At 30.7% G+C, this 15366-nt stretch overlaps 2 protein-coding genes and 2 long non-coding RNA genes across 4 annotated transcripts; 1 reads left to right on the top strand and 3 right to left on the bottom strand.

Annotated features, from left to right (window-relative positions):
* On the bottom strand, window positions 1798–4763 carry LOC109352558 (the record flags this gene model as incomplete). Its single annotated transcript, XM_019594652.1, has 2 exons — window positions 3101–4763; window positions 1798–2820 (listed from the first exon to the last, which is right to left on the bottom strand). A coding segment is annotated over exon 2 (684 nt), but the record flags the coding sequence as incomplete, so codon positions are not given.
* LOC109352561 lies at window positions 7501–10026 on the bottom strand. The gene is made up of 2 exons (XR_002108372.1): window positions 9840–10026; window positions 7501–8293 (listed from the first exon to the last, which is right to left on the bottom strand). It is a non-coding gene; the product is annotated as an uncharacterized LOC109352561 (long non-coding RNA).
* Window positions 8741–9325, top strand: LOC109352562. Its single transcript, XR_002108373.1, has 2 exons — window positions 8741–8862; window positions 8996–9325. It is a non-coding gene; the product is annotated as an uncharacterized LOC109352562 (long non-coding RNA).
* Window positions 11642–13628, bottom strand: LOC109352668 (succinate dehydrogenase assembly factor 1, mitochondrial-like). The gene is made up of 2 exons (XM_019594820.1): window positions 13525–13628; window positions 11642–12140 (listed from the first exon to the last, which is right to left on the bottom strand). Exon 2 carries the CDS (start codon window positions 12105–12107, stop codon window positions 11820–11822), a length of 288 nt encoding a protein of 95 aa, XP_019450365.1. The 5' UTR covers window positions 12108–12140; window positions 13525–13628; the 3' UTR covers window positions 11642–11819.

The raw sequence follows: 15366 nt of genomic DNA on the forward strand, positions 1-15366 counted from the left end.
AGTAGAACCAAACCACATACTATTGTTATGCAAGTATTAGAAAGAAAGGTAAGCGGATAACAAAATCGGGCGTAGCAGTATCAACATCAACCCAAGAACTGCTTGTTCTGCAAGTCCTCAAGGTTCAAGGTTGAAGTCAAACATGGATCATCAATATTCCCAAACAACAAGTACTACCAAATTTATATACATAACATGCAGAGTAAATATCAGTTTTCCTAGCAGAAACTTCAGATTCAATAACAATCATGACAAGGGAATAACATCAAAATTATTCAATTTCAACCTTCAATTCAATCATCAAACAAACACCAAAATTAGAATCCAATCACCATGGCATGCAAATTCATATATAGCACCCAACCCAAGATCAACATCAAATCAATTCAAAACAAACCCTAAACCTAACCCCAACAAACCCAAACCCTTAACAAAAATTCCACCACCAAAAAGTTCATGAATTTTATGAGGAACAAAAAAACCATAAGAAAATTAAGATCGAAACAAAGCACCCCAATTGAAGGCAAGATCAAACCCAAATAGAAACAAAAAAGATAAACAGAAATAATCAATAAAAATCAAATCTTTAACATAACTAGAGGTGGGAATTTACAAAAAAAAAGATCCAATTTTTTTCTTCTTCTGGGGTTGGTCTATGCAAGAGATTGCTTGTGAAATATTATGAGATGCACAAAAGAATCAAGAGATGGAAGAAAAATATATATAAGTTGTAAAAAAGATAACTTTATAGTTAAATAGTAGTTTTTAGGATATGTGAGAAGAAGCATGAAAATTCAGCGTTGCACCTATCTACATGGATCATAATTCATGGGTCCAAAATCCAAATACATTTCTATACGAGTATGATACGTGCAACTACGTATTAGGTAATTCTTGTTTTTTTTTTCCTTTTATTTTTTATTAGGATTTTGATAAATATGTTGTCAATTGGGTAATTCTTAATTTTTTTGTTACATATAATGCAACTTATTAAAAAAAATATTTGTTTGTTTTTTTTTGGAATTTTAGTATCAACATTTATAAGTATGACTAACACGAAATATGAATATTGTTAAGAGTGTAATATTTATGTATTGTCATTGTAAAATTTATACGTAGAACTTTATATCATCCACTATTCAATTGTATTACTATTTTAGAAGATTCAATAATAATTAAATATGAAGGATGAATGATATATAGCTGGTGCACAATTTTTTTTCTTTTATAAAGGTATAGGCCTATAGGGAGTTAGTAATGACAAAACTCATCATCAACTTTACACTTGAGTTTTCCTCACAATATTAGAGAAAAAATATAAAAGTATGAGTCTTACGACTTCTTTCTTTCTTTAAATTGAATGTAAATTCAATAACTGAAAATATTATTTTTCTTCCTTTTTCTTTCCCCTTGTTATCATCCTTTACTTTTCAACCCAATCTAACATAACCTAAAAACTTTGGTGTTTGATTTAAATATTTTATGATGGTTATATCTATTAGTACTACTATAGTATCCGATTATTTAGATGTCTTGTGATTATAATTCTCATAATTTTGAAGTATTTATGATCATTTTATATTACTTCTAATTTTTAATTAACAGTACAAGAATTATTTATATTATTATCTTATCAATTATTATTATCTTTTAAAAAATGTAATTTAAATGAATTATGAATAACTAGCGTGTTGATCGACATTCTGTGTCGATTGACTTACATCCTTATTTTCTTGATATAAGTCTATAATATAAAAAAATGTAAATTTAAGAATATAAGATGTAATAATTGATATGATACGGACGAGAAGTCGGGTGAACTCTCCTAGCATGCCTACGCAATTCCAAATAGTTACCTACAAATGAGCACGAATCCACAGAACAACTTCTCTTCTTCATATTCAGATGATTCCTAGCCTCTTCATTCACCTCCCAGCCTTGAACTGTGCCTCTACATAGAGGACATTTCAAGCTCAGTTTCGACTCAGAAGAACTATTTGCATCTAAAACCTCGAGCACAGCCCTGTCCTGCAAGGTCTCAGAATCAGCGGTTTCTAAAATCCCTTCATCATGTGGATCTAAATGTCTACTCGGAACTTGGGCATCACCCTCTGTTGATCCTTGTGGAATTCCAACAGATAATACAGTATCAATTTCATTTTCGTAGAGTTCATTAACATCATTCATGTCAGATTCTATATTAACGCTAATATCAAAAGTATTACCGGAGTTGTTTGTGTTAACTAAATTTGGACTGTCCTTAGAATTGTCCCTTAATTTTTTAAACCGGTCCAAGCAATTTGAATGCCTATAACTTGTATCGCAAATGTAAGATCTGCAGCCCTTCTCATGAGAGCTGCAATGGAGTAGAACAGCATTATGCGGATGGTCCATGCAGATAGGACATGAAACTTCATCCAATTCTTTGTGAAAAGCATGGATATCTGAATCACTACATAATCTTCGCTTAACACCAGCCATCTTCCACGCACAGTGTTAACTACTCAAATATCGAACTCGTTAGAAAATTATGCAAGTAATCATACCGAAAAATCTGCCATTTTTCATAACAACAAGCATAAAAGTTCTGACTAAAATAAAATTACTTGGTCAACTATATAAAAATAATTCCCCTGCTCCAACATTAGAAGGTAATAAAAGATATGAATGAGAAATTGAGTTCGACTCGATATTGTATGATATGCCCTTTTCCCACAGAAAAGTGAAGCCTTACAAAAAAAATGACAAACAAGAATTAAAAGCTTTGATCCTATGTGTGATTTTGAGATTGAACTGAAATACACCATAGCGCAACACGTACTAGAATGTCACAAATAAAGACCATAGTACTTTGGACCAACAAATCTAGAACGTCGCACTTACTCTTTAACTCCTTAAATGTCAAAACTTACCTGACAAATCTTTATTTCATGAAAATAAAGATATCAATATAGAAACTCGGCTGAACAGACTGTCAACAACAAAATGAGCCACAAACTAAATCTTAGATTGCCACAATAGCATCATTCAAAATTATAATCATTTAAACAAAAAGAGCTCTCGTTTCTTGATAATTCCAAATGTTCATTAATATAACAACCTAGGATTCAAAATCAGCAAAACATTAGGATATCGAATCTAATTATCATTCAACTCCAATGACATCTACAACATCAACGTAGATGGTTACGGTTTAAAAATAATTTCGTCAGATTCTTCAAAGTACAAGAACTACGCTAGAATGGTGTCACTGTGTAACACTGACTGAACCAAAAGTAATTGTATTAGATCAATTTAGATGTAACTATGAACAATCAATCTTTATCTCTGCTGAATGGACACCATATATCTTTACTAAACCTGAACAAATACCAAAATGTTTTAACTCTTAATGTAATGCTATTTTGTGTTAGCTACATCATTCTATTTCATCAGGCAAATCCCAAAAGAAGATTGGTCATTCGGAAAACATATTTAGAAGAAGACATTGTGACACTTGAGATTGTAAAATTATGCTTCCTTATATAGAAAACTTAACATCATTTAAGATGCAGTCTTAACGAATAAACATGACTAAAAATGATCAAAGGAAAATATGAAAATGGAGATCAATATGAAAGGGAAGAAATTAAATTGTTCAAACAAAAATTCAGTGCTGGCAATGCATAAGGCAATTAATAGAAAGGACATAAAAGTCGTGAGAATAATAGTATGTATATTGTTAGCATATAAACTTACCAAGACAATATGCTCTAGCTATTTTCCCTACCAGAGGTTTCCGGTCTGTGTCAGATTGTAATTACCGAACCTTTACACAATGCTCCAAAGTACGTTATAAAAAGGAATCAATGTAAGCTAAAATCTTGATCAAATATAATTAACGAACACTTCTTTACAAAAGAATCACCAACAAGCCCCAAAATCTGCAGGTATAATGGTACGCAACCAAAAAAGAGAAGAAAAAAACACATTAAGCAACACAATAGCTAAATCCAATAAATTTCGATATCAATTAAATTTGAAATCTAGGACCAGCAGCTAAAAATACTGAAATAGAACCATAGAAAACATAAAATCATAAATAAGGACATTACAATCAAGCTGATTCATTATCTCAACACTACTAGTTGACTATGATGATATTAACAGTTTGCTATTCTAGGATTTTCATTACTGAAACACCTACTATCCCAGATTACAACACAGATAGGTTCTATGATCTTGGGTTGTCATTGAATCGCATCCATTTTGCTTTGCGCCTTGGAATATCATACAAAGCAGTGACTGTCTGTAATAGTTTAATTCAAACTTGGAGAGGGAAGGAATGAAATTGACACACACATAACAAACAACTCTTGAATCCTCATAGTTCAATGAACATATTGAAAAAGGATAGATTGCAAAATGAGATTTTGTGTAGTTATCGGGGTAAAATTTTCTAAGCAAGAGAGTCAATAAGACAGAAAGGGTTCAATGGATTACTGTTCTAAGAGTGGTTCTCCAGAGATATCATAGGGCTAGACTCTATCTTCCTGTTCATTTTTGTCGGTGTTGTCACACGGGGACATAAAGTTTCAGGATCGCAGGGTAACAACTTATGGCAACGATGATAACCACAAAGATAGGGTTAGTACTTAGTAGGGTGGACAGGATTTCTTCCTATCTCATACAACCACGGTGTTGGTTCATGTAAATGTCCACATTACCATATTGAGGATACACGTCCTAAACAACCGTAAAAAATATGAAAGCATGGAAGCATTAAGCACAACTAGAGTTATATATCCAATCAAAGGGAGATGGATCATAACTTAGAGTATCAAATTTATTTTCTATGGTCACATAACAAATTATCAAGTAGAACCAAACCACATACTATTGTTATGCAAGTATTAGAAAGAAAGGTAAGCGGATAACAAAATCGGGCGTAGCAGTATCAACATCAACCCAAGAACTGCTTGTTCTGCAAGTCCTCAAGGTTCAAGATTGAAGTCAAACATGGATCATCAATTTTCCTAAACAACAAGTACTACTAAATTTATATACATAACATGCAGAGTAAATATCAGTTTTCCTAGCAGAAACTTCAGATTCAATAACAATCATGACAAGGGAATAACATCAAAATTATTCAATTTCAACCTTCAATTCAATCATCAAACAAACACCAAAATTAGAATCCAATCACCATGGCATGCAAATTCATATATAGCACCCAACCCAAGATCAACATCAAATCAATTCAAAACAAACCCTAAACCTAACCCCAACAAACCCAATCCCTTAACAAAAATTCATGAATTTTGTGATCAACAAAAAAACCATAAGACAATTAAGATCGAAACAAAGCACCCCAATTGAAGGCAAGATCAAACCCAAATAGAAACAAAAAAGATAAACAGAAATAATCAATAAAAATCAAATCTTTAACATAACTAGAGGTGGGAATTTACAAAAAAAAAGATCCAATTTTTTTCTTCTTCTGGGGTTGGTCTATGCAAGAGATTGCTTGTGAAATATTATGAGATGCACAAAAGAATCAAGAGATGGAAGAAAAATATATATAAGTTGTAAAAAAGATAACTTTATAGTTAAATAGTAGTTTTTAGGATATGTGAGAAGAAGCATGAAAATTCAGCGTTGCACCTATCTACATGGATCATAATTCATGGGTCCAAAATCCAAATACATTTCTATACGAGTATGATACGTGCAACTACGTATTAGGTAATTCTTGTTTTTTTCCTTTTATTTTTATTAGGATTTTGATAAATATGTTGTCAATTGGGTAATTCTTAATTTTTTTGTTACATATAATGCAACTTATTAAAAAAAATATTTGTTTGTTTTTTTTTGGAATTTTAGTATCAACATTTATAAGTATGACTAACACGAAATATGAATATTGTTAAGAGTGTAATATTTATGTATTGTCATTGTAAAATTTATACGTAGAACTTTATATCATCCACTATTCAATTGTATTACTATTTTAGAAGATTCAATAATAATTAAATATGAAGGATGAATGATATATAGCTGGTGCACAATTTTTTTTCTTTTATAAAGGTATAGGCCTATAGGGAGTTAGTAATGACAAAACTCATCATCAACTTTACACTTGAGTTTTCCTCACAATATTAGAGAAAAAATATAAAAGTATGAGTCTTACGACTTCTTTCTTTCTTTAAATTGAATGTAAATTCAATAACTGAAAATATTATTTTTCTTCCTTTTTCTTTCCCCTTGTTATCATCCTTTACTTTTCAACCCAATCTAACATAACCTAAAAACTTTGGTGTTTGATTTAAATATTTTATGATGGTTATATCTATTAGTACTACTATAGTATCCGATTATTTAGATGTCTTGTGATTATAATTCTCATAATTTTGAAGTATTTATGATCATTTTATATTACTTCTAATTTTTAATTAACAGTACAAGAATTATTTATATTATTATCTTATCAATTATTATTATCTTTTAAAAAATGTAATTTAAATGAATTATGAATAACTAGCGTGTTGATCGACATTCTGTGTCGATTGACTTACATCCTTATTTTCTTGATATAAGTCTATAATATAAAAAAATGTAAATTTAAGAATATAAGATGTAATAATTGATATGATATACACAAAACTTCTATAAATTTCTCATTTTATGCATCTAATAATAATTATTGAGTTGTTGGATATATTTTTTCATGTACTATTGTTTTATTTTTGGATTGAGAAAGAGAGAAGATAAAAAAGAATGAATGTATTAATGAAAAAATGAAGTAAAATGTGGAAGTTTTCATTTATTAAAGAGAGAGGTTAAAAATGATAAAAATAGAATTTAAAAATTATGTCATACATGGTGGTTACTACTTGTTTTAGTTTTATTAATAGTATAGATTAATAGTATATAAATATATATATTGAATATGTATACGGCATACATTTAACAGTGAATTCATTTATGCATGGATCATCATTGTGCTGATCATATGTATAAAATGTTGTTTCTACAGGTTTATTATATATCTTAGGAAGAGTTACCTAGTGACCAAATTTGTGCATTGTTTACATACACATTCCTCAATTTCACAGTTTAGAATATACATTTCCTACCTTCAACTTTCATGCTCTATAAATGAATTCACTGACCTTGAAGTCAAGGAAAAACAATATTTTATTAGTCTACTAGAGCAACAAATTATGGACAAATTTGTCTCTGAAAGCTGAAAATGATTGCATAATCAAGCATGAGCCTAGAGTATGCATTTCATTTCCTTTTCTACATATAAAAAGGTATGCATCTCAATATTCGAATACCCTTTAATTAATAAATTGAGAATAACTGTATGGAAAATGTAATGACAAACATTTGGTTTAGATAATAATGACCACCAGCACTTAAAAGACTTACTTTAAGGGTTAATCTTGTTTCTTGATAATTCCAAATGTTCATTAATATAACAACCTAGGATTCAAAATCAGCAAAACATTAGGATATCGAATCTAATTATCATTCAACTCCAATGACATCTACAACATCAACGTAGATGGTTACGGTTTAAAAATAATTTCGTCAGATTCTTCAAAGTACAAGAACTACGCTAGAATGGTGTCACTGTGTAACACTGACTGAACCAAAAGTAATTGTATTAGATCAATTTAGATGTAACTATGAACAATCAATCTTTATCTCTGCTGAATGGACACCATATATCTTTACTAAACCTGAACAAATACCAAAATGTTTTAACTCTTAATGTAATGCTATTTTGTGTTAGCTACATCATTCTATTTCATCAGGCAAATCCCAAAAGAAGATTGGTCATTCGGAAAACATATTTAGAAGAAGACATTGTGACACTTGAGATTGTAAAATTATGCTTCCTTATATAGAAAACTTAACATCATTTAAGATGCAGTCTTAACGAATAAACATGACTAAAAATGATCAAAGGAAAATATGAAAATGGAGATCAATATGAAAGGGAAGAAATTAAATTGTTCAAACAAAAATTCAGTGCTGGCAATGCATAAGGCAATTAATAGAAAGGACATAAAAGTCGTGAGAATAATAGTATGTATATTGTTAGCATATAAACTTACCAAGACAATATGCTCTAGCTATTTTCCCTACCAGAGGTTTCCGGTCTGTGTCAGATTGTAATTACCGAACCTTTACACAATGCTCCAAAGTACGTTATAAAAAGGAATCAATGTAAGCTAAAATCTTGATCAAATATAATTAACGAACACTTCTTTACAAAAGAATCACCAACAAGCCCCAAAATCTGCAGGTATAATGGTACGCAACCAAAAAAGAGAAGAAAAAAACACATTAAGCAACACAATAGCTAAATCCAATAAATTTCGATATCAATTAAATTTGAAATCTAGGACCAGCAGCTAAAAATACTGAAATAGAACCATAGAAAACATAAACTCATAAATAAGGACATTACAATCAAGCTGATTCATTATCTCAACACTACTAGTTGACTATGATGATATTAACAGTTTGCTATTCTAGGATTTTCATTACTGAAACACCTACTATCCCAGATTACAACACAGATAGGTTCTATGATCTTGGGTTGTCATTGAATCGCATCCATTTTGCTTTGCGCCTTGGAATATCATACAAAGCAGTGACTGTCTGTAATAGTTTAATTCAAACTTGGAGAGGGAAGGAATGAAATTGACACACACATAACAAACAACTCTTGAATCCTCATAGTTCAATGAACATATTGAAAAAGGATAGATTGCAAAATGAGATTTTGTGTAGTTATCGGGGTAAAATTTTCTAAGCAAGAGAGTCAATAAGACAGAAAGGGTTCAATGGATTACTGTTCTAAGAGTGGTTCTCCAGAGATATCATAGGGCTAGACTCTATCTTCCTGTTCATTTTTGTCGGTGTTGTCACTCGTGGACATAAAGTTTCAGGATCGCAGGGTAACAACTTATGGCAACGATGATAACCACAAAGATAGGGTTAGTACTTAGTAGGGTGGACAGGATTTCTTCCTATCTCATACAACCACGGTGTTGGTTCATGTAAATGTCCACATTACCATATTGAGGATACACGTCCTAAATAACCGTAAAAAATATGAAAGCATGGAAGCATTAAGCACTACTAGAGTTATATATCCAATCAAAGGGAGATGGATCATAATTTAGAGTATCAAATTTATTTTCTATGGTCACATAACAAATTATCAAGTAGAACCAAACCACATACTATTGTTATGCAAGTATTAGAAAGAAAGGTAAGCGAATAACAAAATCGGGCGTAGCAGTATCAACATCAACCCAAGAACTGCTTGTTCTGCAAGTCCTCAAGGTTCAAGGTTGAAGTCAAACATGGATCATCAATATTCCCAAACAACAAGTACTACCAAATTTATATACATAACATGCAGAGTAAATATCAGTTTTCCTAGCAGAAACTTCAGATTCAATAACAATCATGACAAGGGAATAACATCAAAATTATTCAATTTCAACCTTCAATTCAATCATCAAACAAACACCAAAATTAGAATCCAATCACCATGGCATGCAAATTCATATATAGCACCCAACCCAAGATCAACATCAAATCAATTCAAAACAAACCCTAAACCTAACCCCAACAAACCCAAACCCTTAACAAAAATTCCACCACCAAAAAGTTCATGAATTTTATGAGGAACAAAAAAACCATAAGAAAATTAAGATCGAAACAAAGCACCCCAATTGAAGGCAAGATCAAACCCAAATAGAAACAAAAAAGATAAACAGAAATAATCAATAAAAATCAAATCTTTAACATAACTAGAGGTGGGAATTTACAAAAAAAAAGATCCAATTTTTTTCTTCTTCTGGGGTTGGTCTATGCAAGAGATTGCTTGTGAAATATTATGAGATGCACAAAAGAATCAAGAGATGGAAGAAAAATATATATAAGTTGTAAAAAAGATAACTTTATAGTTAAATAGTAGTTTTTAGGATATGTGAGAAGAAGCATGAAAATTCAGCGTTGCACCTATCTACATGGATCATAATTCATGGGTCCAAAATCCAAATACATTTCTATACGAGTATGATACGTGCAACTACGTATTAGGTAATTCTTGTTTTTTTCCTTTTATTTTTATTAGGATTTTGATAAATATGTTGTCAATTGGGTAATTCTTAATTTTTTTGTTACATATAATGCAACTTATTAAAAAAAATATTTGTTTGTTTTTTTTTGGAATTTTAGTATCAACATTTATAAGTATGACTAACACGAAATATGAATATTGTTAAGAGTGTAATATTTATGTATTGTCATTGTAAAATTTATACGTAGAACTTTATATCATCCACTATTCAATTGTATTACTATTTTAGAAGATTCAATAATAATTAAATATGAAGGATGAATGATATATAGCTGGTGCACAATTTTTTTTCTTTTATAAAGGTATAGGCCTATAGGGAGTTAGTAATGACAAAACTCATCATCAACTTTACACTTGAGTTTTCCTCACAATATTAGAGAAAAAATATAAAAGTATGAGTCTTACGACTTCTTTCTTTCTTTAAATTGAATGTAAATTCAATAACTGAAAATATTATTTTTCTTCCTTTTTCTTTCCCCTTGTTATCATCCTTTACTTTTCAACCCAATCTAACATAACCTAAAAACTTTGGTGTTTGATTTAAATATTTTATGATGGTTATATCTATTAGTACTACTATAGTATCCGATTATTTAGATGTCTTGTGATTATAATTCTCATAATTTTGAAGTATTTATGATCATTTTATATTACTTCTAATTTTTAATTAACAGTACAAGAATTATTTATATTATTATCTTATCAATTATTATTATCTTTTAAAAAATGTAATTTAAATGAATTATGAATAACTAGCGTGTTGATCGACATTCTGTGTCGATTGACTTACATCCTTATTTTCTTGATATAAGTCTATAATATAAAAAAATGTAAATTTAAGAATATAAGATGTAATAATTGATATGATATACACAAAACTTCTATAAATTTCTCATTTTATGCATCTAATAATAATTATTGAGTTGTTGGATATATTTTTTCATGTACTATTGTTTTATTTTTGGATTGAGAAAGAGAGAAGATAAAAAAGAATGAATGTATTAATGAAAAAATGAAGTAAAATGTGGAAGTTTTCATTTATTAAAGAGAGAGGTTAAAAATGATAAAAATAGAATTTAAAAATTATGTCATACATGGTGGTTACTACTTGTTTTAGTTTTATTAATAGTATAGATTAATAGTATATAAATATATATATTGAATATGTATACGGCATACATTTAACAGTGAATTCATTTATGCATGGATCATCATTGTGCTGATCATATGTATAAAATGTTGTTTCTACAGGTTTATTATATATCTTAGGAAGAGTTACCTAGTGACCAAATTTGTGCATTGTTTACATACACATTCCTCAATTTCACAGTTTAGAATATACATTTCCTACCTTCAACTTTCATGCTCTATAAATGAATTCACTGACCTTGAAGTCAAGGAAAAACAATATTTTATTAGTCTACTAGAGCAACAAATTATGGACAAATTTGTCTCTGAAAGCTGAAAATGATTGCATAATCAAGCATGAGCCTAGAGTATGCATTTCATTTCCTTTTCTACATATAAAAAGGTATGCATCTCAATATTCGAATACCCTTTAATTAATAAATTGAGAATAACTGTATGGAAAATGTAATGACAAACATTTGGTTTAGATAATAATGACCACCAGCACTTAAAAGACTTACTTTAAGGGTTAATCTTATTAGTTATCAGCTTTAGACAAATCAACTTGCAATGAAGACAACCCAGTGGTACCAGGGTTCTTAAGCTGATCAAGCTGTTTCTTGCCACGGCGAAGTAAGTACTCGATGTAGAGGAAATTTTTGCGATCGACTTCTTTGGAATTACATCGGAACTCTTCAGAGACTATTGACTCTACTTTGTGCCGGTCTTCGTCAGATTTGGAACGTGCTGCACGCAGAAATCCTCGGTATAAGCTAAGTACTTGCTTCTGCATCCCTGAAAGCCTTTGACCTCTGGGGGCTGCCATTGCATCTTGTTGTGCCCAGCTTACAAGTTAATTCTGTCGACAAAGGAATAACAATAATCATTAGTTTACATTATATAGCCAACAAGAGCATTATGAGGTGCCATTATGGTCGGGGACGGGTCTGCTTCATCAGATTAGCATGCTTTATGCAATTTCTCAATCAACTTAATGAAAAACTCAACAAAACTAAAGCTCGTCCGAAGACATCGATAAAGGGTTAGTTTCAAAATTGCAGTTATCGTAACATCCGTAGGACTGAATATAAAGTAGACTGAACTAGCATTCATTAACAACTCACTGAACGTTTAAAAACTCAAAATACCAACCAAGTTTGTTCCTTCTAGTTTATACTGCTGACTGAGTCTAGAACCTGGAAACACTAAATCTTCAACTGCTCAAACTTGTGATAAGTAGTTATGCTTTTGGTGTAAATGATTATGCGAATCACGGGGTTGGTTTTCACTTCAAAGTCTAGGACTTTCAATCTTGCTTTCACCTTCTCTACCAATAGTTCCATTTTGATCAACGTCCCCACTCCCGCGTCTACTCTGCTGGGAAGTAAGTCCCACACCACCTACCTCATTATCTCGGGAATGGTTTAAATACCTGTTGGGCTACTTCTCTCATTGCCAATTGGTTTTGAGATGGAACTTTAACATGGTATCAGAGCCAGAGCCCAACTTCTTTCTGGTTGTTATGGGCCAAAAGATGCCTTTTAGTTATGGGTCAAAGGTAACCCTTCGCCTGGTCCGGCATCCTTATGTGGAGGGGGCATGTTGGGCTACTCCTCTCATTTGTAAATCGGCTACCTTCCAACGACACATTGGAATGGTTTAGGTTTTTAACAGTCCTAATGTTTGACTCAATGTCTCCCCTTCCGAATTGTCCACTCTTTCTTCCACAGTAACAATAGGATTCACAACAAACAGGGTTTGAACCAAAGCCCAACCAAGATTAACAAGGACAACCAGATATTATAAAAATTAGGTAATGGAGGGAAGAGAAATGTCCCAGAACCATAAAATACACTTTTGAGGCATTTATCTCAGACAAAAAACTCGGCCAGTTTGTGAGTTGAGTTTTGGAACAGAATAAAACTAAAATGTTTCAGAGTCATTTCGCAAGTATATATTTCAATGGTCTGAAGCCTTCCATTTCCCTTCTCTCTAGTATTCAACTCGCAAACAGACCCTAAAGTTCCGACTACCGTGTGGAAGGGTAGTAAGCAACCTCACCTTACATATGCAACATTGAATTACAACCTAATACAGGGTAGGGAAAGGTTGATAGAAATGTAAATGTAGAAAAATGTTTTAAACAAAAACGAAGGATCTATCTAATACATGAAATCTGAAAGCATAAAATTATTATTTGTAAATTGTGAAGAATGTAATTGAGAATGGAGAATATGACATACCTTTGATTATTGAAGTGAATGAATTGTTAAGAAAAAAAGTAGATTTTGTATTAATTTATTGTAATAATAATAATAAAGCTATAGTGCTATGCTATGCGATTTTTCTCCTTCTTCCCTCACCAAACTATATTCCTTGATGACGCGGTGCTTCGTTTGTCGCTATTTTTTTCTTTCTCCCTGATAATAACTTCATTTTAATCCTTCAATATATTTTTTCTACCGTTAAATTTATGCAGTATACATATTTGGTACATCTTTCATAATTCACTTAGATGGATATAATAATAGGATTTATGTATACACTGACAGTGCAAATGTTTTTTACATTGACAATGTAAGTGTTTTTTATATTGTCAGTCAATCATCCATCATTGATTTATTAATCATTATTGACTTTCAAATAAAAGTAATACAAATCAATGGTGAATAATCTGCTAATAGTGTAAAAAACTTTACACAGTCAGTGCACAGATTTTAAACTCATAATAATATATATATATTTAATCTATTAGATTTAAAAAGTGAACGAATGTGATTGAATGTAACTAACGTAACTTAATATTAACTTAGTGTAAACAAATTTATCTTCATATAGGCACAAGTATATAATCACATACATACATATAAAACAAACATTTATATATATTTATATAATCGAACTAACTCATGAAGTAGAATACGAGCATAGAAATTAATTCTCCATATCATCTCTCTGTCACTAACCCCTAAGCCAAAAATTTACACCATAGATACACACTGAATATTAGAGTCTTAATGCATCCATTAAATTATTTATCAATTTGATGCACTTTTTAGAGACTAGTTGATAATGATAATGACTTTCATGTGAACTAGTCATCAACAAGGTGGGCGAGTTTCAAATTTTTTCCAATCCTGACTAGTTGATCATAATGGCAAGTCGATTCAATTACATATTTTATATTAACTACATGATTCAATTACATATTTTTCATATATAAATTATGTTTTAATTTTGTGCACCCAATTGAACTCGTCAATGTAATGGACGAGTTTATGTTACTCATAATATTTAACCAGAACACTTATAAATGTTTACTTTCAACTATTTAACATAGTTTACTTGAATGAACATTTTGAAAGTAGACAAATGATTTGGTCCATTTAAGGACAAATGGTGAGTTACACCATTGGAACAAAAAGAAGAAAAATTGCTTAATTTACTAATAATATGAATAATTATAAAAGAAGTCGTGAGACTAATTTAAAGACAATAATAGAGTTAATGAGCATGAATACTCTAATATTTTTAAGTAATATTAGTTAGTGATAGTAACGTTGTTAATTAGTATTATTTTATTATTAGTTAGTGACAATAGTATTAGAATATTTCCTCGTACCATAGGATAATTTATCTCCTTAAATACAACTACTATACCACCGCCATCAACTCATCCACCGCCCTCTCCTCCGGTTACGACATCTCATCCACAACCACTACGACAAAGATGCTTCTTGGGTATAATACAATTGAATTGTAGAGAAAAGGACAAAAAATACAAAGGAAAAGGTTTAATTTTTTTTCTTCAACACTACAACAATTTCAATCATTCACAAAAAAGAAAAGAACTTACATCGGATGTATAATAATCACCCACCACTTCATTTGCAATATGAAAGATTTGCTTATAACAATCTTTATAATCATATTGTAATTAAAATTGTAGTTGTATTCTCCTCACAACAATATGAAAGTATCATAAATACAGCAAATTCCAACTGAAAAACTTGAGGGGCACGAGAGAAAGTGAGGGGCAGTGGAGGCAGAAGTAGGCACAATGTTGTTTAAATACACAAAACAAT

This window comes from Lupinus angustifolius, chromosome LG07 (assembly GCF_001865875.1).
Source record: "Lupinus angustifolius cultivar Tanjil chromosome LG07, LupAngTanjil_v1.0, whole genome shotgun sequence".
NCBI classification, from domain to species: Eukaryota; Viridiplantae; Streptophyta; class Magnoliopsida; order Fabales; family Fabaceae; genus Lupinus; species Lupinus angustifolius.